The 23,705-nt window shown below is 37.6% G+C and overlaps 1 protein-coding gene across 6 annotated transcripts; it reads right to left on the reverse strand.

Annotated features, from left to right (window-relative positions):
- Positions 1 to 1,454: 1,454 nt before the first annotated feature.
- LOC126924267 (uncharacterized) lies at positions 1,455 to 20,363 on the reverse strand. 6 transcript variants are annotated; one of them, XM_050738556.1, is made up of 11 exons: positions 20,206 to 20,363; positions 16,420 to 16,613; positions 15,979 to 16,078; positions 15,635 to 15,761; positions 7,134 to 7,323; positions 6,439 to 6,556; positions 5,473 to 5,729; positions 4,626 to 4,904; positions 4,107 to 4,325; positions 3,521 to 3,655; positions 1,455 to 3,382 (listed from the first exon to the last, which is right to left on the reverse strand). In XM_050738556.1, the coding sequence occupies exons 3-11, from the start codon at positions 16,071 to 16,073 to the stop codon at positions 3,243 to 3,245; spliced, it is 1,560 nt and encodes a 519-aa protein (XP_050594513.1). In that variant the 5' UTR covers positions 16,074 to 16,078; positions 16,420 to 16,613; positions 20,206 to 20,363; the 3' UTR covers positions 1,455 to 3,242. The 6 variants fall into 6 exon arrangements, with proteins under 6 accessions (XP_050594513.1, XP_050594517.1, XP_050594511.1 ...); XM_050738560.1 differs by having other exon boundaries at positions 4,119 to 4,325; positions 15,979 to 16,081; XM_050738554.1 differs by having other exon boundaries at positions 15,979 to 16,081.
- Positions 20,364 to 23,705: the final 3,342 nt, after the last annotated feature.

Here is a 23,705-nt window from a genome sequence, read left to right on the forward strand (position 1 = left end):
GGCGTCTCTTTCGATTGCGTAGCTGTTCGTAGAAGTGTTTATGAACTGACAGCATTCGTGTGTCGAAATTCAGCGAATTATACGCCCCTCCTCCCGTTCATCGAGATTTTTAAAAATTATCGAAGGTAGTGGAAAGTCAGCTATACAGGGTGTAAAAATAAGCGTATATTTATAAGCTAACTGCGGATATTTACGCGTCTATAGAAAATTTAAAGATGCAAGAATGCACAGAATGCACGTAATATCAAAAACATACATAAGATGATCAAAGTAGAATAGTCGCTACAATATTTAGCGGGTGAAATAAATCTTTGTATACTCGTGTCCGTAAAAATATGGATCTGCATAAATATTTGCAGCTTATTTGAAAGAAAGTTACGATATAAAGCAACGAAGAAAGTTCACGTGTAAAAATGTCGCTCAAGATTTATTTTCCAAGTCAGAAATAATCCAAGTTCACCCTAACAATACGTTAGTAGTTGACATAGGCCAGTGAGTTAGTTGACGAACCTTTTTCTTTATTTCAGCCACATTTCCAGTTTTTTCACTCCGAGGAAGCAAACGATAATAGAATTTCGATCGTCATATTTAATTTTACATCAGGGTGAGAATGATGGAATGTGAGTGAAATAAAGAAAAAGATTCGTCAGCTGATTCATTGATACACGCAGATATCGATATATTTTTTAACGTGTAAAAATAAATGACTTAGAACTTGAGAAACAGACCAGGAAGTTTGTTCACTGTCTTGATATCTAAAATAATGTTTCATAAATATCGCTCACTCGCTCTTTTTATGCACCCTGTATATCGTTCCGATTTATCATAATTATTTCCTTTTTTTCTATCGTATTTAAAAAACATTTCCGGACTCTAATTAAAAATTCATTCGTAGAAATTGGTAATCATTTCCTTTAATTATTATTATGAATAACGAGATTCGTTTCTATCGATTAAAAAGGTCAAAAGTAGAACGGAGTGAAAAAATCGGAAACACGTGAGAGTGAAAACCAGATTCGTTTGGATTTCCGTGTGCAGGTTCTCCGAATTATACATATTTTTAGATTTATTTGAAACTCGCTTTCTAAAATCACATAGTCCAGCTTCGTTACAATGTTAATAAAATTTTCAAGTTGTACGCTTTTTATTATCATTATGTTTTTCGTATAACAGGCATAATATATTCATAAAAAGTGTCTATAAGTACTTGATAACTTTCGTCAGCCACTGTATACGAACAACGCGTGAATCTTGTATATTGCCAGTTTATATAATCCATCGATACTGTTGCTTCAAAGAGGATGCAGTGCACGAACGAGATAAAGCGAGTAAGCGGGAGAGACGGTATGATGTTGTCCTATTTAAAGTACGATAAAATGGATGTTATGACTCGTGTTGTGATAATTCGTGAACGATCTACCGTAATTGATCAGGAGCAAGAATGGTAATTATATAAAAAAGAGTACACTTTATTAATCCGATATCAATTGTCCACGTAGCAGAATTTTTATTTCGTCTGCGATAGTTTCGTGCTAGCCTTACAATTGAATTTTTCGACATTACGTAATCTAAATTCGATGCAAACCTAAAAATATTTTTGTATACATGTTTATACCAAAATCGAAACAAAAGATGCGCGATGACTATATGTGCAAACGAAATTAATAAGAAAGTTGACCTTGACAACATATGTCAAGGTCAATAAAACCATAAAACTCCCGGGAATTTAATGAAAAATCGGCCAGATTACGACGAATGCAAAGATTACGAGAATATTGTTTTATCGTGGTAACGCGTGGTTGAAGAATTGGACACGCTGATACAAATACGATTACGCAAGCTCTATCCTAATTACGACTTATCTGTTTCGATATTTTCTTTTCTTACCGAACTTCACTACGACGTTCGTTAAACGCGTGACACGGATTCGAAATGAATCTATTATTATCGATGGTGTCAGCGCATAAACGACGATATAAATGTAATCGAGATGTTGCTAGACAAATCTTAAGCGCAAACTTTGGATTACATTTAAAGCAAGCTCTTTAGTTGAATCTCGAAATATTTGGATTTACACTTGGCTTTAACACTTACAAAACACCTATTTACATCTACGATAATGTTCGTTTCGTCTAAATCGATAACATATCCTTGAGAAACGCCGATTAAATTACTTCGTACATTTTGAAGCCTCCAATAGCAAAAGTTGGATCAGCTTTGACACGCGCAGATATTTTACGTTTTCTTATTTTCTAAGTTACATTTACGTGGCATAGATATATGCATATCTTGTATAAGTTGCAATATAGATTTCTCCTGTTTTTCTATTTATTATACGAAATAAGAAAACGAGAAAATTTCATATAATAAATATACTTAATCGTTCGTATAATAAATATAAAAACGTTGCAATCCGCACAATATGTTACATGTTATGTTACAAGATATATCGTTTCGCTTAAAAATTATTTAGAAGCAAATTATTTAACGTAAAATTTCCCTTTGTGACGTTTGTATTGAATTACGTGCAAGTGTGTTCGTGGCTGACGTAAACGCGTTCAAAGGGTTTTAGATGGTCGCCGATTGACGCGAACGAGTTTGAGGAAAAGTCTCCTTCTGGGTACGCCCCGTAGCGAATAGTTTAATCGGTGCCACGAACGGTTTTCTGCTTGATCGAGAATCGATTGCAATCACGTTCAACCTTGCTCACGTTCAGACGAGGCTGCGTAAGGTCGGAAACCAGTTCAGTTGGATTTTTCTTCGTCCCGTAGACGCGCTGGCTAGCTCACATCCGCCTCCGGAATCGCACGTGAGCGTGACTCTTGAACAACTGCACATAAACGTAGCTGGCACTTTATTCACTTTCTTTCCGTTTTCGTTCCTCAAATATTTAAGAATTTTTCTAACTAAATGCGACACTAGTCGAACTACTGGTTGTTCAAAGATTTCTTCTTTGATATTCGGAATAATAGAGAAATTCTTAACCAGACGTTTGGGATTTTCTATTCAGAGTGCGGCCTATTGTTAGTTCTACTTTAGGTCGCGCATTCATTACACTTAATTCGCTTTCTTCCGTCTTGTTTCTACGAATAGAGATTTTTTTTTATTAAACGTGCCACTAATTGGGCTATTCGATCTCTCGTAAATTTCTCCTTTACTCTTTCACGCATCAGAGTGATTTCTAACTACAGTTTTCTATCTAAAGCGTTGTTTTTTTTTTCTAATTCGACGTTATTTTCCAATCACGTGTTTTTACGGAAATTCAAGGGACTAGATTGTAAAGGAATTTCGTCGTAAACGTGCTCCGTGTTCGAGTCGAAATCGCTTTGGAGGTGAATCCGCGTCGCTGATGGTCGATCGTAATGATCCTCTTGCAGAAGAGCTAGGAAATGTAAAATAAAAACAAAGAATTATCAAATAAAGGAAACAGTAATATAGCGAATAGTAATAGGATGAATAGTAGATTCTGGAGAAGGAATGGCGAATAAATTTTCGTAGAAGGAAGCGTATATATGCTCACCATGCAAATTGCCAGATATACGGAGACCGATCGTGGCAGCTCCATTGGCATAATTGCTCGTGAGATCGTTGTTAGTCATCGATGGCATCGCTATAGACTCTGGAGCAAACAGTGGTACCAGGCGAATTGGGGTTTCTACGATAGAATCATACATAGAATATGTCTATGGTTAAATAGTTTTTAATTTAAGTAGAAACTTGTTTATCGAGTAAATTTGTTTTCCAGAAGACGAATGAAAAAAGAAGCTAAAGCTTTCGAAGTGTTTACTCGATTACTTGATTCTCCCTATAGTCTTACGGTCTTTCCTTTTATAAAACTGCCCTTTTATACAATTTGATTTTTTCGACCATCGAACTAACAGCGTATGTTACACCAACATAAGCGAGGAATTGAATGTAGTGGCATCGGAGAAAAAGGGAAAACGCGTTACCGGATACCGTTTTAATTCTCCTCGAATAATCCACGCCTGAAGAGTGCTTCAAGATGGTCATCGAGGTAAAATTACGTGAACGAAATCGAGGTCAAGGACACGTAGACCTCACCCAGATATGAAGAAGCAGGATTTTTCGAAACGTATAACACTCACGGGGAAGAGTACCGGTAACTATCGATGAGATTTTCGTTGCGCTCGAATTTTCTTGGTTCTTCATCTTCCCTTCTTCGTAGATCGAGATTCTTGTAGCTTCCAATAGCTTCGAACGCATGTGGAGAACTATCACCACTGTTACCGAGGTTAGACCCAGTGATACGATCGATGCTATCACGATTAGGGCGATATCCACGGAAATTGGGGCCGGTTGAACGTCTGTTCGAAGTTATTATTACTATTAGACTGCGGATGTCTGCGTAAATTTATATTTTTCATAATGACAATTAATGACAATTAATAAAAGACAGTGATCGCGAGCTTAGATACCAGATGAAACTCTTGAGAATTATATAATCGCACTTGTGGTTAGCATTTAATATTCAAAATTAAAATATATCCCATACTAACGAGTGTTTAACATAAATTATTCGATATGTTCTCATACAGAATGGCGAGTTGCGTAGACTAATTTAGTGAAAAATATGAGATTCCACTTAAAATCTTTATGTATATTACCTTTATGTATATTTTTTACATAATCGATTTTAGGCGGACCGATATCCTGCAGATTGATGTTATCATCGACGTGTCTCGTAAACGTGTTTTTTATTGCGAATTTCCCTCGATCCCTGTCCAGGTTGCCCCTCCGTTCCGGTACGGAAATCCAAACGATGACAGGCTTGGGGGTGCTCGAGTTTCCGTCCTCGCGAGCTTGTGCCCTAATTTTCTTCTCATCCGTAGTTGAGACGTTCGTAGTTTCCGGGTTCGTTGTTTTACTAGGATTATCCGTCGTGGCTAGTATTTCGTGCATATCGTCCAACAATTCGTCAAATGAAACAACGATTATTATATAAATTACATAAATCTATTTGCCATCAATCTCCTCTTATTCAAAGTCAAGATATTTGCTCGACGTGCTGTGTATTTAGGATCGCGACTTTCGACTAACGGTTGCATCACGTAAATAAATATCTAACGCGTCGTCTTATTTATTACTAGACTGCGAAATTTTTTAGTAAATTTCGAGGCGCAAAAACGCACGGAAAACACGTATACAATATTCGAAAGATATTAGAATATTTAGTAAGTAAAACGATTTCCTGACTAAATATCATCTTTAAATATTCTTATAATTAATTCTTATATTATACATCGATTAGCTGTATATTATTCCTACAATATTCTTATGTTTATAAAAACATGAATTTGCATAAATATTCGCAATTTATTTACTACTATACCACGAATGTTTCTGTAAACAGTGGTATACTTTTATTTTGAATGTAATATATGTGTGTGTGTGTGTTTTATGCTTTCTTGAAGCTATAACTTCTCTATAAACGCATAAACTGTCATTTATTACCTTCCGTGGTAGTTTCTGCCGTTTCCCAAATCCTCGAAGTCTCTCTATCAAGTTGAACGATCGTGAAATTCACGGTAACGCTGTTTTCCTCGTCCGCGTTTCGAGAATAGCTGCTGTTCTCCACGGAGACCGTGTTATCCAGATCATCGTGAATGCATCGACCTGTTTCTGGATGACATTCGCCGGTCGAATCCTTGCAGTCGCATAGAAATGCGCATCCAGATCCCCAGCGACCGCTTGGACACGGCTCATTGCACCTGGAGGTGAAAACCGCAATTACGTATGCCACGCGAAGTAAGCGTGTGTCACGGTATGCATTATTGGAGCGCTTATTAGGCTGTGTTTCAATCAACAGGTTGTACAGCGTGTTCGTGTAATTCTACGATAAACACGACGCGTAGAAATCGATAGAACTTGTTGAGTCAACCTAGTCACCATGAATCATAATCTTTTTTCTTCTTCGCTTTTTAACGTCGCTATTCTTTGAACAATCTATTTTAGTTCTTATTAATCGCGCGATTGTTACACGAAGCGTGCAGCAACTGTAGCATCGCCAATTATCGAGAGGAATCTAACTAAGCAATGTTGTTCCTTTAACCCAGATTACATTCCGCTGTCAGTTTGTGCTCTTTCTTTGATCACGTATTTCACACGGACAAATTTTTCTGTCGTTTGTTTGCTAAAAGAGTGACACAATTACCAAAAGTACATTTTCGTATAGATCGAGCGAAAGGATTGATGAGAATGACCTTCTCACGTCGAAAAATTATGCAGTTTAGTGGGCAAAAGATCGGATCTCCTCGATCTCTATTTGAAGAAATACCATGGAAGAGTTCCATTGTTCGAAAATTTCTGCCTCTCTATTTGAATATGACAGATTCTAGCGTAATTCAAAATCAACGACTTTCGAATGCTGTCACTGTTTTAGCAAAGCGATGACGTATGTGTATTTATAGATGATCTTACATTTCTGCACGTAATCCTGGCGGGCAAATACAGTGTCCATTTACGGGATTGCAAGGTACACTCTCGGTACAGTTGCATTTCTCTTTGCACTCCAAGCCCCACGTGCCCGGCGGACATACTGCGAATAAAACAGAGCGGATTCTCTCGCGAATCGTGATGTAATTATCGATTAAACTGTGAAGTTTGCGCATTTTTTCTTACATTTTCTCCCGATAGCTCCAACTAATGGTACAACGAATGAATCAACCACCTAGTCGTTACTTTTCCGTTTTCTCGAGTAACCGATACCTTGACGCGTGCACAACGTGAAAGAGAGCGGGGAGAACACGGCCGAGTATCGAATCACCGATTTCAGAATCGTAACAACGGCTAGGTGAAAATTATTCGCTGTTCGCACGCGTTCTTACGACTACGGAAGGTCGGCCTGTTTCATCGAGCGTGAAATATATCCGCCCTATTGCGGACTTTCGTAGTTTGTTCATTTCGAGTTCCGCGAAGCGACCGCTTGTCCGTGTTAACAAGAAATACGCGATTGCAATCGAAGAGCTCTCAACACATACGATTCTTCTAAATTCTTGTCTTTTTTTCCACGGAAGCAAAGGAATATTTTAATATCTTTAATTTCTGATCGATATACGATACACGATATACCAAATATGTAGATTTGAAATAACAGTGCAACAAAATAAATTCACCGGTATTGCAGTTGTCATCCTCATAGCCGGGAATACAGTGGCACTGATTTGGCGAGGTACAAATCCCCGACGGGCATTTTTCACAAACAGGCACGCATTTGATGCCTGAAGGCGATGTCTCCTCGTTATTGGATGAGATCGTTTTGTAGCCTTCGCAGCATTCCTTTATAATCCTGGTCTTTGACTCAGTCTGCGAACAAAATCTTTGTTACCAATCTATAATGCTATATGACTTAAAAAACGACATATTTTATGTTTATTTTATTACTGTGCCATTATTCCATCGCTGAGTAATTCGTTTATAACAGTTATTAGCAATCGGGTTTTCCATTAGAACGGCGAACCGTAAGCGATAAGAATTCTTTTTCTCGTACGTAAAGAGAAATCAGGTTATAAACAGTTCGTTAATCTTAATACTTATTAGAACATACGCGATACATCGTTATATAAATATAATGGTATGTAGTCATCCGCCAAAGTCTTTTAATGAAGTTGAAAGCAGTACAAACTTTACGAATACGATAGTTTCTTTAATTGAGATACTTTAACTCATCGTGACATTATCGGTAACCTTTGGGAGAATCTGCTTCGGTTTTCCTAATTACTACTGCAGATAAACATGCGATTTATTCAAATGGAGTAATAGAATAGTAGATTCAATAAACGTCTAGCTCCGAATGATACTATAGTTGGAAAAACGATAAAAGAACAAAAACCAGGCCGCCTAAGCCATCGAACGAAGCTGTTCTGGCAACGTGGCTAGTGGATCTTTGGAAAAGATCCCATTTTTCCCAGCCAGTCCCTGAAACGAGATCCCAATCGTCGATAAGGAAAGCAGAGCAATTGCAGAACAAAGGCAAGAGGAAAATGTTGGCGCGTGCAAGCGTGTATAGGTTTCGTTCGTAATACATTGTAAGTGGATACGCGCGAGAAAACCAAAGTCCATGTCTGTAAATTACACGCTTCTCTTTCTCTTTACCTTTTCTTCTTACTTTGCTATATCGACGAATGAAAGTAATAGCCCCGAGCATGAAATTAATTTCCACGAATACTTTATTTGGAGACTTCATTATGCGGTGAGGAGTGATCGGTCCATTTTTGTTAGATTTCTGACTTCTGAAATAATTGAAGGGACTATCCTGGTAGCATGGTATATCTTCCATATACATTTTCCGATTGGTTTCAAATCTGACCAATATACTCACGATAGTCGTGTCACATTGCAGTATCAATGTGTCAAAATGTTTAACTTAACCTATATAATTAATTAATTTATTTTTATTAATTTAACGTATAAAAGTTTTCTATGGTAAATGTATGCAAATACTTTCGTGAGCCAATCTCTAGATATAATTACAGAAACACATAATTTGTCTAAGAAAGATGGAAATGTATCAAACCTTAATTATATTTTTCAATTAACAATTATTTAATTTAAGCATGGAACTAGAGAAAGTTGAACATGGACCAAGATCGTTTTTGTTACATGCCCGCCAATTTTAATAGCCAAATTTCCTTTCTTCGTTAAGTGCTTACAATTTATATACGACTGGTCAGACTGGTCGATCGACCAGTTTCAAATGTCAGTGTATCTTTTAATCGGGATGTTCATTGGCAAACGAAGAAAACATCGCTTCTCGTCCAAGTACCGATGAAGCAACGAAGCGGTAGATTGCTCGTTTGATATTTTTGCATGTCAGACGTTATCGTTTAAAGTCAATTTATGCTTATTACATTTCTTCCGGGAGGGAATTCACGCGATTCGCATTCAATGAAACTATCGATGGTTTTACAGATCGTTGTGAAAGATAAAGTCGTTTAATGTCCATAAATGACGCCATCGATTCGATACAATGTTGTAATTAGTATCTGTTTGTTCAAACTAGAGATTCGTTACGCAAAAGAACGCTTTACAGCTTCTTAACATCGATTACTGCGCGTTAATAAGTTGAGGAAAACTCGATAATGTTTACCGTTCATGTTGCATCGAATCTACATATTTTAGGAAGTATCGTTTCCTAATATGTTTCGAAACATGTCATTTCTTGTTACGTTAACCACGACGAATAAAGATTGCAAATTTTAGGATAGTTTTACTGTTAAGAGGCGTAGCGTATGAATTAAAAAATATATAAAATATTTAAATTGTATAATATTCATCGAATGAAACGAGTTCTTGTTTAAGTTCCATTTCTTTTAGTCGTATTTATGAAAATCTGAATCTGCGTAATCGTCCGTAACCTGATGATTATAGCATTCTGCACATCCGAAACGAGTTTCGTTTCGACGAGACTAGATAGAGTCGGAAAGATTGGATTAAGTATTGGTCGTAAGAAGTGATCAGAAGTCATCCTCGATCGAATAATAAATAACTAATGATAGCACCAGAAAGATATACTGGACGTTAATGAAGTCATGTTATTACGGTAAAATGTGTAATTTGAAATTCTACCAGGAAACAGTTCTTAATGTGTCAATTAACGACGTCATTTTACGATTCCAATGAGTCTTTCGACATCGATCAAAGTTCGTTACACGTAAATATTCCGTCCAGACCGTGGCTCGGCGTTTCAACGTTCGGAATAGATTTAATCCGGCAATTCCACGAATCGATAAATAATCAGTCGGTTTTTATAGACTGACATAGATCATTCATACAAGTCGATCTCATGCATAAAGTCAATGCACGTAATCCTCGTTGTACGATTTCCGTCTTTCTTGAAAGTTTTACGTACTTACTAAGATATCGCGTGTTTCGTTTCTTCTAATTCGTGTCTTTTCACGAAGCTAGTTGCAAAAACCGTAAGCAGGCATTCTAGGTCTTTTAAGTTTCTCTGTACAGAGATTTACAAAAGTATTTGATTCGATGCTTGCATTAAACTTGGATTTGAAGTCTTTCTATCAGTTTAAAAGATCCTTCTTAAGTTGACTTATATCACAATATATTCACTTGCCTTACTTTTCTGTCATTTGGTAGCTATCAATTAATGGTTCCAAAAGTATTTATACATCAGCTATATAATGATTTTACGAATACGCGCATCGTGTATTGTGGAACTAAAGCTTTTGACGCGACTTATTTCATTCTCTGCTTTTAAAGCCTCTAAATTACATATTTTAGAAACTGAATGTGAAATATTTAGTCGACAAAATACTTTTGTCACTGACTGTATTTCCTTTAATATCACTTAAAGTATATCCTGCGCACATAATCCAAATCCTGAGAAATTCTATTAACGTTTTATTGTATTCCATTATGTAAGATATATATTATTGAATTATACCATGTGGATTAGTTAATTGAGGGTTTTACGTATGTTCTCTTCTTTACAGCGGACAACCTGCAGAAAACGTTTTGCTTAATTGTGTTGCGCAACAAGTTGACAGGTTCGACCGATGGAAAGAATTAATTACGACAAGATAGGATTTTCGTGATTAATAATCACGACACGGTAATTGTGACAATATTTACGATGTGGTAGTTGTAACAGAAAGTAGCACAGACGGATCTGTTTACGTAACACCTGTCTCTTCTTCTTTGTAATCCTACCAAATAATTGCTTTCGACTATTTTTTACGATCTTATATGTTTTCCGTTGTCATTGTTACGTTAAACATTCCGCATTTTTGTCATCGGCATTTTGTAAATCGGATAATGTATTTAGTATGACGATGAGCGCACAGGTGGTTTAATTAAACTCTAGATATTTTCACTGACATTCAAGTTGAGCGAATTGTCTGGCTATGAAATAATCGACGATAATTGATATAAATAAATGAAATAATTGCTATATATACCCGATTGTTTACATATCTCGTTTAATGATATAGGAAATATATTTTTCTCTTTCTGTATATAACGAACCATACTTTTATCTTCCACTATATGATATGTCGTAGTTAGAAAAGTTAATTTTCCAACTACGATAGACGTGATCCTAATTCGATGCCTAGCAATTGTAGACGCTCCGTAAGAAGTAGATTTAAATTCTAACTAGCAAACGTTCCACGTAATGGTTTAAACATTTTGTAATTAACGGAATTGCTGTTTTTTTTTCTTGCTTTGCTGCTCGTCGGAAAACATTAAACGACCTCGAGATGTCGAACGTCAGCTCCCTGTCCGTTTTCTTTACACCAATCCTATCTCGCGTTTCTCCCCCTCCTTTTGAACCTCGTTTTCACATCCGATCCTTTACATCGCTCCATTTTTCTAGGACATCCTAGTCACTTTCGAAAAATGCTACTGAAGTTTCTTGTTATATATTTACACGTCACTCGTATCATAGTACGCCGTTTACTTTGAAACGCGTTCAAGGCCTACCCGCATTGTCTTACCAATGCTTCCCATTACTACTATCTCCGAGGTTACCTAACTGTTATCATTCTGATTAATATCCGCGTGTTTCAATGCTAAACTCAGCGCTCTTTCTCCTTACTTTATTTCTTCCTATTGTTATTGTCAAATATTATTATTAACTTGATACGTGCCAAATATTTCGTCCGGAATAAAATTTTAATCATCGTATATTCAATCAAATGAATTTGATCGATCGCACTTGATACGATCGAGTGTACTTTCACAAGATTTTTAATTTTTTTCGTTATCTTAGATTTACAAGGATTATAAAATCTAAAAACGAATAATTTTTGAAATGAATTACTTACAGCCGAAATACTTGCAGAATGAAATACTTACAGCTGTCTCGCTTACAACCTCTTTTAACATATGTATTTAAAAGCTTCTTCCTAAACAGATTTCCAAAAATACGCCTACACCGTATTTATATATACCGCTTGATCGGATTACATTTCATCGCATTTATTTAGCAAAATGTGAACTCAACCTAATAATTCTACGAGCCGCTGTATCTTTCTCTACGCTTCTGTTATGCAACCGTTCGTGTAGTGCGGAGCAAAACGCTGCTCGATGTTCCTACATAATAAATATTAAACGCTACTCTAGCCGTGAGAGACTTGGGTAACGTGCTATATATACCGAACGTTCGATGCTTCATCTTTTTCTCATGGGGATACGCTCTCATTATTGGCATCACACCGCGACTGCGTGTCCCTCGTCTACGCTACTGTACACTTTTCGCGTTTCTATGGACGTTCTATAAAAGTGATATCTTTTCTTCCGTTTTCGATATAAGTTCTATAAAGTCGTTATTTGTCCGTAGTTTATACGGAACTTCTACGAAACTGTCATTTTTTCTTGGTTTTATATTGGTTTCAGAACGACGCTGTAGTCGATTCTCATTTTGATTTGACGAGAATATTCTTAAGCATTTCGACCCTTCTCCTCTGTCATTTTACTTACTACAAAACAACTCAACTACGAAGATTTCTCCGGAGCTGCGTTTAGATTCGAATTGAGTAACATCAGCGACAAATATAGAACAACGATTTGAAAGAGTGGGTTGGATATCAAGGCGTTGCAGCGATCTGTTTATCGGACAAAAAAGTTGAACTGCACCTACGCATAAAATCTGCTGTACGAAAGTGTTCTCGTGGGCGCATGTTCTTCACGATTTTCCACTTCAGAGCAGCTGTTCTTGAGTTTAATGCGCTTGGTCGATTGCGAAACCGAGGAATTTAGACGAGGCCCCTTTTCTCTTCCGGAAATTTGTTATCTCGATCATCGGCTAACTGCGTGTACATGCACGAGCTGAGCTCGAAACAGTTGCTCGGTTCTCGATCCGATCGAGAAGTTACCCCCTTATTCGTGTCTTTCGATTCTCTTTGGAGAAAGTTTCGGACGTAAGTTAGAAGGGTACCGTGTGTTCAAGTTTATTCGACATCGATAGGAAACAATCGGAACACCGACGTTTCTTTGCGAAAGAGTTACGACGTCGGATCATTTTGTTGTAGGTACTGTTGGTAGAAAAGATATTGTGAGATCGTAAAATTGGTCATGGTCGAAAAAATAAATAAAATAAAAAATAAATAAAAAAATTTCACTTCGATAGATTTGTAGCGATAGCACACTGATATAGCAAATTAAAGACGAATTAATAATTAGCAATAAATAAATCTATGAAATGAATTATGTACTAAGAAACTTGACAATAGTATACATTTTCTCTTTTTACAATCATATTGATGTACCCTATTGATGTGCCCTATTTTAAATACGGTTTCTTTTGTTCTTGTTTTTATAAGTAAAAAGGCTTATAATGTTAGCATAAAATTGAAACAAAAATTCTTTCATGTTTTATTTAAACTTAAGAATCTTTTTAACAAACAAAAAAAAAAAAAAAAAAAAGAAAGAGGAAAGAAAAAAAGCACTGGATCGAAAAGAAAGTGGCCAGAAGAATGCAGCAGAGTTAATTTATGTTCTTAGAGTGTCTTTCTCAGCAAATTTACATCTCCGATTGATACAGTGAAACAGAGAAGTGCTTTTTTTCTACGGTTCGACCACATTTGCATTAACCACCGCGCTCACTTTCTTCCGGCAGCAGTTGCTCCATATGTAGACGCCAATTGTTGCGTAAGATCGTGTAACGGGTTTCGATCGAGGATATTAGCTAGCTACCGAAATCATTGTCGGAATCTTGATCTATTACGAGATAAATAGGAAACACCGCGTGGATCACAGTTTAATTGATTAATCGTGGCTCGATGGTAATTAGTTTGCTGGTATATGGTAATTATCGACCGGAGTATGGCGAGTATGGTATAAAATGGTCAGGAATGGCACTTCACCCGCAAAAAATTGTACGAGTAATCACGACCGGTGTCTTTTTGTTCGGATCCCAATGTGGACGCGCGTCACGTGTTGCAAAATCCATCGAATCGTTCCACTTAACGTAACGCTGATACACTTTCTACTCAATTCCTTTAATAATGTTCCATCCAAACCCATCGCTCAGAAGCCATAATGATAAACGTGAATTGAAAAGGATAAAATAATGGTAACTAGAATGCGGATATTTATGTAAATTCATATTTTTATAAATGCGAGTAAAAGAGTAAGATCTAAATTGTTTCACCCTCTAAGTCAATTTTATTGATTCGTAAAAATACATCGCTACCTATGGCAAGATTGGATAGCGAGACACGAGGATAAAAAGATGCGGTTGATAATTTACCTTCCAAGAGTCGTACACTGCCATAAAATGTTATTTAATTAAGAAAGGAGAAAAGAGATTTAAGGAAGCGAAGGAAACAATTTAAATAAACGAAAGAAGGAAGGAAAAAATAAACTGCACGGTAGAACACGAGGTGTGAATGTAAAATAGACATAACACGTTGTTAATTATGCCAGAAAAATACCTGATTCTTTAACAATCGCTACGTCCCAGAGAGAAATAAGGAAAGCGATATCATTTTCACAAGATCGAAGTTAGATATGACTAATTTTAGAAACTTTTTACTTTAACGGTAATTAACGTCTTACATTGTAAGAGATAAGAAGCGTAAAACTGTTTGATTGATTGTGCAACTGCGCGTTCTTTCTTGTAACTCTTCGCGTATAAAAATCCTACGATGTATTTTAATAAATCGCACGCAACACTACACGTTCGTTAACGGTTTCTAATTTCCACGTTAGCTCGTCGGTGTATGTTTCAATCGTTAAACAGGAAACGGTTAAATGACTTGGTTAAATGAACGCTATTCCTACGTAACGACACTCGAAATAATATATTTTACGTTCTAAGCACTACTTGGAAAAACGAACGTCGGTGAATGTTTCTTACAAAATACCTTACAGGAAATTTTCGTCGTGCTTTGGTCAATCATGTGAAAACGCATCGGAAGAACGTTCCTTGCATTTCACTGTGATTCGTTATCGCGCCAATATGTAAATTCTTTCTTATTTCCGTCTGCAATGGCAAGTTCCTTTTTTCACGCAACTCGAACGATACAAGAGACTCAGTTCAGACACATCTTTCGATTCTTGCGCTCACAATGTCATTTTCAGACGTTTCATTAGACATCACAAGACACTTGCTTTCCCTGTAATTAACTCGCACGGTTTTATTCACCGTGAGAGCAAGAGAGGAATCGAAACGAGAGAGGCGGAAGACTTGCCACTGTGCTTTTATTGCTCTGTGTAACGGGCAACATTACATACTCATTGGTGGATTTATTGCAAATTTCTTGGGTCATTCTGGTCTTTCCTCTCCACGTGCTCGAATGCAGGAGGAATGCTTTTTCGTAAGAGTTTCCGCCGAGATACGAGCTGACGAAACTTGCAATCTCTTCTCGGCGTTTATCAAAAGGTTCTACTGATATTAACAGACTACGGATGTTTCTGATTAAGTGGCACGCGCTTAATTAAAATCTTTTATAAAATTATCAATTTTATTGGTCGTAGTTAATTGCTTTCTATCTAACTTAAGTGCTCGAAATCACTTCATCGAATGGCGTTTTATGGTGTTAGACGAATAAATCAATAAACGTACAATAAAACACTCTAAATCTGACAAGTTAAAAGAAGTACAGCGGTTATCGAGAAATTCGAACGAAACAAAAATTAAGGAAGAAAATCTGCTTACCTTCACGCGGTATCGTTGTCTCATCTCTGTTCGTGTCTTCGGGCATCTGGGTGGAATCTGCAGGCACCAAGTGAACGTGTTCACGACAACCGGTTCCGTGTACGTTTCCATCGAAGTGATCGTATAGCTGCAATGTTTGATCAATTAAGTATCCGTCTATCGCGTGATTTCCTTATCGGGAGAGCACCGGTAGCGTGTCACGGGACTGAGTGACCGCGTGTTAAATTACGAACTCTGGGTTACTGTCAAGGCTCGTCTACGAAGGTGCTTAACCTCCGCATTCAGAATGTTTCGTTTATCGAACATTTTCATTATTATATATCAGAGAATTAAAAAATACTTACTTTTCCATCCTCGAGCACACGTTGTCCGTTGAGAATACCCTCGAAGAAGATACAATCAGGAACAGGACCAATTGCCAGACCCTGGAACCGCTCATTTCAACTGCTAACAAATTTCCCTCCATTACAATTTTCAGCCTATTCCGCCGTTATTCTTTCACTACATGGTGCTCGATTCTGCATTACATATCATTGCATATTCTTGGCGTATAAAATCAATTGTTTTCAATAAAAATTTGATTCAATAGAAAATAAAATTTTGTTGTCACAAAAATCTAGATCTTTATAATTATAAGCAAATCACGAATGGCCTTCGAATGTAATCAAAGTATTAGCAAAAATAAAATACAACGAGTATGCACTAACCGTGATAAAACGTTCAATGTATGTAACTCGGAACGCAAAGAGTTAATATTTAAAATTTTGACAGTTTACCACACTCACTTTTGTCGAAGGTTGTCTGAAGTGAAAGCCTGGACACCAAGGTGAACGTTCAATTAACCATTTCAGAAAGATTCGTCGGTATATGATGTGGCTGGACGTTGGCGTAAATCGAACGAACATAGCGCGTTCATCGTCTTGCGTGTCATTCTTTCGTCGGATATGGATCGATGTATCGAGTGGTGTAAATGGCTAGTCTTTAAACGCAAAAGTGTCTCGTTACTATCGGTAACAAGAGACGTTACGTGCATCGATGTCTCTAACGATCTGAGAAAACCGTTTTGCGACACTCCTCGCGCTTGTTTGCAATTTCTATCGATCCAGTTACATACATCCATCGAGACGCTCAATGAGTGTCCATAAGTTTCCAATTACGGTTTCCATTTTGCGTAAAATGCAAATTATACAAGGATTCCCGAAAAACGTGGGAAATATTTTAAGAATTAATTCAGTATTTATAAATAACGAAAAAAGGTCACCGGATTCAAGTTCTTGTCATTGAACATCCTATATTTTCGCGTAATAAATTGGATTCTTATATAGAGAGATCGAGAATGGGAAATAGAAGATTGGTTAGTGGAAAGAAACAGACGGCGTGGCGCGGCGTTGCATTCAGACGTTGCTAGCGGAAATTGCGTCGCCCATATTTGACGTAAGAGGGACGAACGATCTCTTTCAAAGGACGTTCTTCTCGACAGGAAATGTTAAGTTGCTCCAATTGGCCGATTTACTGGGCGGTAATCAACCGAGTAACGTATTCGATAAACATACGCCTCTACGTAAATAATGAGACTCTGACGAAATATTTAAGCCATTTAGGGTCAAACGAAATAACGCGTAAAAGTTACGCAAATACCGATAGGAAATTTAAATAACTAACATATCGTGTACACGGTATAACATCCGCAGAAAACAAGAAACAACGGAATTAATTTCACTTAATTAATTACACTTTCGCCGACGAGCACTGGTAATGAAAAATAGATTCAAATTTCATTCATAGACTCATCCACACTGAGGTTAATATCGGTACAACGTCAATAGAATATAAAGACTTAATTTTGCTTAATCAATTATAGTTTTAAAGACAAGAATTTCGCAATAAAGAGTAGATTTAAGATTCGTTCACAGAATTTTCCATACTAAGGCTAATATTCTCGCAAATTGTACGTATGTTTTCTGTTACGAGCACACCGTGAAATCAATAATGGTGGCCATAGACCGCAACAAGCGACGAGCTTACACTTTCGACCGCGTCTAATGTCACCGACTGACGCTCTATCGTTCTTGGTTGGGTGGCTTCGAAATGTGGCGGTCGCCACATGTGGTTTATAATTCAATCTCTTGTCATTTTTTCCACGCTCGAGTGCTGGAACATCAGATAAGAAGATCGCAGGAGAAATATTTTCGATGCTAGTTCTGCTGTCACCGCCGTGAGAAATTCCTCGCTGATACTTTGCCTAACGCCGCTCTTGATGTATCATCGCGTCGAAAGAGAAGGCGAATGAATCAAGTAGGCTTACAATTCAGCCGAAAACGAGATATCATCTCGCTTGTAGAGAAGCTACCCAGATTTCAGATTAGTGTGGAGGATTAACGTGAAAGATCTTAATTATCCGATTATCTCCGTTACATTCTCAACCTTGGCTTTAAAGAAGAAACTTAAACTACTCAAAGCCAATTAGTCCGTTTCGTCCAAATGGAAATGAGATCTCGCATGGTGAAATCTTACGATTTTGTTCGTTTACGGAGATGTCATAGTCGACTAAATTTTACTTTTAACTCACCACCACCGATATCGTTTTGAATTCTCTCTTTCTGCTTGCTAATATATATTTTACCAAGTATATTGTACGTTTGCAGTAAATATCTTATAACAACGGCATACATTTTCAGATTGGTTTCAAATTTTACTAATATAATTATGGCAATCGTATTTTTCTATAACGCTAATGATATTTCAAAACATTTTATATAACACACATTCTATATGCGTAAGTTTTATGCCAAAAAGAAAACGTCATTTCATATGCATCAATCTTACGCATATTGCAATGGCCATCAACAACCGCGCGATTAACTTCAACGACTTTCCATTTCTCCGTCTGGTCGTCAATAAAAATCATAGAAAGTGGATCGTCGTTACAACAGAGAACACAGGCACAACGCGGTTCGTTGTACCGTGGAATGCAAATTCCAAAGCGATTGTCCTTATCCCGCTGCATACGCGACAAATTGCCCCGACGACGTGGAATAACTTTATTCCGATGTTTCGTTTGGATTCGTCGCGAAGGTACAGAGGCACGCGTTACGTGATCGACGATTTCGTTGGCGAAACGTATCGAAGGCGTGGCGAATCACTGCCCGAAACAGTCGTGCAAACTAAACTCTGTGCTCCCAAGTCAATTCGTTTTCTTCGTGCGGAATAATTTCATGTTGCGATCGAAGGAGAGAATGCGTCGCACGATCCACGACAACCGCTGCACGGTGCGATTTTATGGTGTTACGTCTGTGGGTTCGAGTTGTAAAACATGGTTTTCTATAAAGGTCAGATTCGCCCACCTAGATGTATATTTTGTCGTTAGTAGAGGCGATACGGTGAGATTGTAAAATTGGTCAGTGATTGAAATTTACGCTTTCCAACGACCATAATTAATATTAGATTGATATTAGAGATATATCGAGGGTCTTATAGAGTAGGATATAAATTCTATTGACGCATCTGCTTGATGGAAATCGTTCTCACGGCTTTCCGTATACGGTCGATGGGAAAATAACGATTCCTTGCTCTACACCATGCACAGTCGTGTTAATTTTCATCAAAGAATCCACAATTATGCCGCCTTGGGAGTTCTACCTTCTTTACGCTTCAGTACGTAATTTCGAACGAGATTCAAAGAATTCCAAAGAGGTCTTACACAATCTAACATCACACGGTTTCCCATGGGAAATCCCACCCCATCAGCGGGGCACAGGACACGCGAATATCCATTGAATCAATTGCACGTGAGACTCGAAAGTGTGACGAAAAATCGGTTAATGATGTAACCGTTGCTCGTCTTTCATCGCGCAGGAGTTTTTATCAAGCGCTCACCGGCGTTAATTAAAATCTCACACAGTCGAGGCGGTGCTAGAGCGAACAAATTAATTGGAAAAGCTCTCACAAGTTTTCAGGGTGAGTCGAGAAACTTCCTTTCCATCTAATAGTTTCCGCCACGAATCTACATTCGTGGAACGAGAATCAACCGTTAACGTGATTTATCAAGCACAAAGGAACGATTCCACGAAGGCACTACAATTCGAAACTCCAATCAACAACAAACTACACGGGCAACTATATATTGTTAATCAAAAGTTTAGTATCGGTAAATGTTCCATAGAAACTAAAAATTTAAGAAAAGCTAGAATACATAGAATATCAAAGGTAAGCCTTTTATACCTAAATATTTAAACCAATATTTTCTATATTTATATCTCCTTGCAATATCTAATGGGTAAATTGTATCTCTACTTACACAGTGTTCGTAAACTATGAATTTGCATAAACATCCGGAGTTTAATTCGTACTAGAAGCACTCCACCGATGAAGCATTGATACGAAACTCATCGTAAAATTCGACATAGCTCCGGTGAAAAGAGTGATTCTAAATTTTTGATACGTGAAAAACATACGTAAAGACAGTCTGATCATTTGTCACATCACAACTCGTGCACTATCTTCCTTGTCGTATGATAAACTGATTAAGAATCGAAATGTAGCGTGCAGTGAAAGAACGAGGAAGGACGCACCAGGTTGGATCCTGGAGACTTTGTAAAGAGGTCGAAGGCGTTGGGAGACGTCAGTGGCTCTTTCACAGACCGATTCACAACTGGCTACGTAACGAGCAATTGGCGTCGCTGGCACTCGGAATGTACTTGTGGCACAATGAACTCCGACCCTAGCGACCGACAACGACAACTATACAACCGGTCAGAAGGTGGGGTCAGAAGATCCCAGAGGGGGCGGTGTTCGTATTCTGGATCCTTTTTCCTCGTGGAAGACAGAGAACGCGCGATAGTCGGCCACTCGAGTCTCTGAAGCACAGAGGATATCCTGTCCGGAGACATTGACACTGTCCCGGGAAACTTTCGTCGAAGCGTAACGAAGTTCACGACCTACGTTCGTGTCTCTGCTATTAGCGTTCCCTTCGAAAGGGTGCCGACGTTTAACCAAAAGAATGAAGGAGGATTCGTTGGATGGAAGTACATCATCATTCATATCTGGATACTGCGGTTGAATCGAAGCAAGAATATCAGGATTTGACCAAAGTGCATAAATCAACGACGAATTAATAATTAGTAAATCACGATTTTAAATTGCCTGCTAAGGGACATAGAAATAACGTATTACGAAGTGTCCGGTCAATTTTGAACAATACTATAATTTTATTTGAGAGGTTCGTTTGCACGAATGTCTGGGTTTAACGAGGCATTTTTCGTGTCGAAGATAACGACTGTCATTACGGAGAAGGTTGCGTGAGTAGGTCCACGAAAACTTTCTGATTGCTTGTCAAGAGCGCGTGAGATATTTGGTCAAAGAAATGAGATAGTTCTTGTTTGAAATATCATTGTTATTATTAAATAACAACATAAGCCACTTTTTAAACTTATAGAATTTAAGTCTTAAAAAGTAGACCAAGATCTAAATAAACTATGGTAAGATACTTTGGACACGAACTTTGTCGAAAGTCATCGAAGAATTCGTAAAGTGTCTCGACAATCTAGCAATCGACGACAATGGCCAGAAAGCCTGCGATTAATACGCGAGCAATTGGAGCTCTCAGTATCAGAAAGAGAATTTAAGATCTCGACTGCATTGTTTTCGATCATTCGCCTGCCACGATTATACGGGACTATTTCTGAGTTAGCCCCGTTTCTTGAATTCCCGAAATTCTCGCTCGTTCGTAGCAGGGGTCGACGGCAGATTGCAAGTTTTAGTGAAATTCTCGTAAATGAAACGGAGGATGGGTTCTTGGACTGGTTCGATGCGACTAGAACTAAGCAGACCTCGCGTAATGAGATGATTGGAAGAGCAATTCATCGTGCTCCCTTTTACTCTCCCGACACGCAGTGGAGTCAGACTTCGTTAGCTCGAACATTGGCCGTTTAATTTCGTGACGAACAACATCCGATGAAATGGAATAATTAACGATCGTTAAGGAAAAATCGGGTTGCAGTATCAGTACTGGAATTTAATCAAAATGCAGAAACTAGCGATAAAATAATAATTAAAAACAGCGCTTTCTATTTATCCGTAAAAGCGAATTGTAATTTGAAATTCTGGTAGAATCTCGATTTTCTCAACACCTATCGTCTGAATATGTGTGTATGTAACGCTGTCCACTCAGATTATCATTCTCAAATCGTCGTTAGATATGTATGCGAAGTTTGTGATACTCTGTACACATGTACTGGTGACTTTAAAGTGATTCGTGAAAAAGTCAAGTTAAAACGTAGGATAAAATATTCGTTTATGTTCGAGGCGCGAGTAAACAACCTTTCGGATGCACCGAAACGACTAGAGACTGCGTGTCTAAAGATAGTTCTCATGAAATATCCGGTTGCTAGCGGCGGCGTAATAGGATAATTAATGTAAATGCTTTTAACGATCGCACGGTACCAGTGTCGCGGCACGACTGGTCAAGCCACAGCGATTAATGCGCGTCATGGTTTCGCATTTAATCGCGCACGAGACAGGTAACTCGGACTGCAGAGAAATTCAACACAGAAATTCTGGTATTTCCAGTATAAATTAACCCGCTATGAGCATAATGATATCGCTAATAATTATAATTACATACGTAAATTGCCTTTTACACGGTCGACATTTATGACATTTCATGCTTGCGATTCGATTACAAAATAATCTGAGTCAAGAAATATTAAATGTTTCACGAAAAAATTAAATGTTACGAGTTTAACTAATTTACGCTATATATCATTAAGATTCAATGGGATAAAATGATAAACTGATATGATTTCACATCGCTATTTATAAATATCGGAACATCTTCTGATTTCATATTCCATGCGATAATTAATTTAAATTACCAAAAAGATTGTTAACTGATTATAATCTTCTGCTGATGCAATTTTGTTGAAACTATTTATAAGAGAAGAGATTTATTAGAAGGGAGACGATTCACCGGTCCAAATTTTAGATAAGAAGTTCTAAACTTCGCGTCAGATTTTAAGATAATTAAATAATTCTCTAATTATTTCTAAGATTCGTCTTAGTCTCCGCATGTATCGTGATATTTTCGAGCCGGGACGAATATTTTGAAATATTTTCCCTGATTGGTGCTTCTTTGAATATTGATCTGAAAGTCTATCAACTGGTTATTGATACAGTCGATGAACAAGAGTCTCGTTTCGAAGATAGCCTGATTGCCACGATTTGTCGGCATTTAAAGTAACTGGGACAAGAGGCGAGTACCATACGAACCTCATGATTTCGCTGTCCCCCGCAAGATTCAACGGTGACAAACAATCTACTTTGCTCATCGTGTCCTTGTTTCAGCGTTCTGGCTAGTTTCTTTCGATAGACTCGTTTTATGGAGATAAAGTCGATCGCTTCGATGTTCTAGTCAACTGTAGAGTCGACAACTTTTTAAATTGACCCACGTCGATCTCTCGTCAGATTTATCGATCGAGCAAAAGTTGCAATGGCTCGTGAAAATTTTCAATTATCGCCTTCGATTTTCAATAACCAATAATTCTTTGCAAGATCGAATTTGGTCGCTTTGGAAAATTTAATACCGTGCATAAGATCTTACATTTTCTAAACTTCCTTAGTGTTACGAAATGGATATTATCTTTTGATCCTTATCGTTTTGAAGTTTCCCTTGAATTTACCATATTACAGTTGGATGTGCCAGAACAAACTAATTTGCTCTAGAATTCTGTTCGTTCTAGTATCGATACTAATATATATGCATATGTATGTATTTAGGGACGACTTGTTCTAATCTCACAATTTAAAAGATACAATATATGATCTTATAAATCGTTTTCTTGAATCTTGTCGTAAATTTAAGAATATTTCTTGCAAAAAGATATATTTCTTTTTTGAATGGAAGAACCAAAGGGTGCACACGTTTTGTAGGAACCGGTATTTTGCACCTGTCGGTCAGCCAACCGATTTATTTACCCACGAAACAATTTCTCACCGATTTGTTCGCCTTTTCCACGCCAGCAAACAGGATAGGGAAATGCATGGTAAAATGTTGTCCGACGTTATTAACTTCTGT

The sequence above is a fragment of the Bombus affinis genome, chromosome 14 (assembly GCF_024516045.1).
Source record: "Bombus affinis isolate iyBomAffi1 chromosome 14, iyBomAffi1.2, whole genome shotgun sequence".
Taxonomy (NCBI): domain Eukaryota; kingdom Metazoa; phylum Arthropoda; class Insecta; order Hymenoptera; family Apidae; genus Bombus; species Bombus affinis.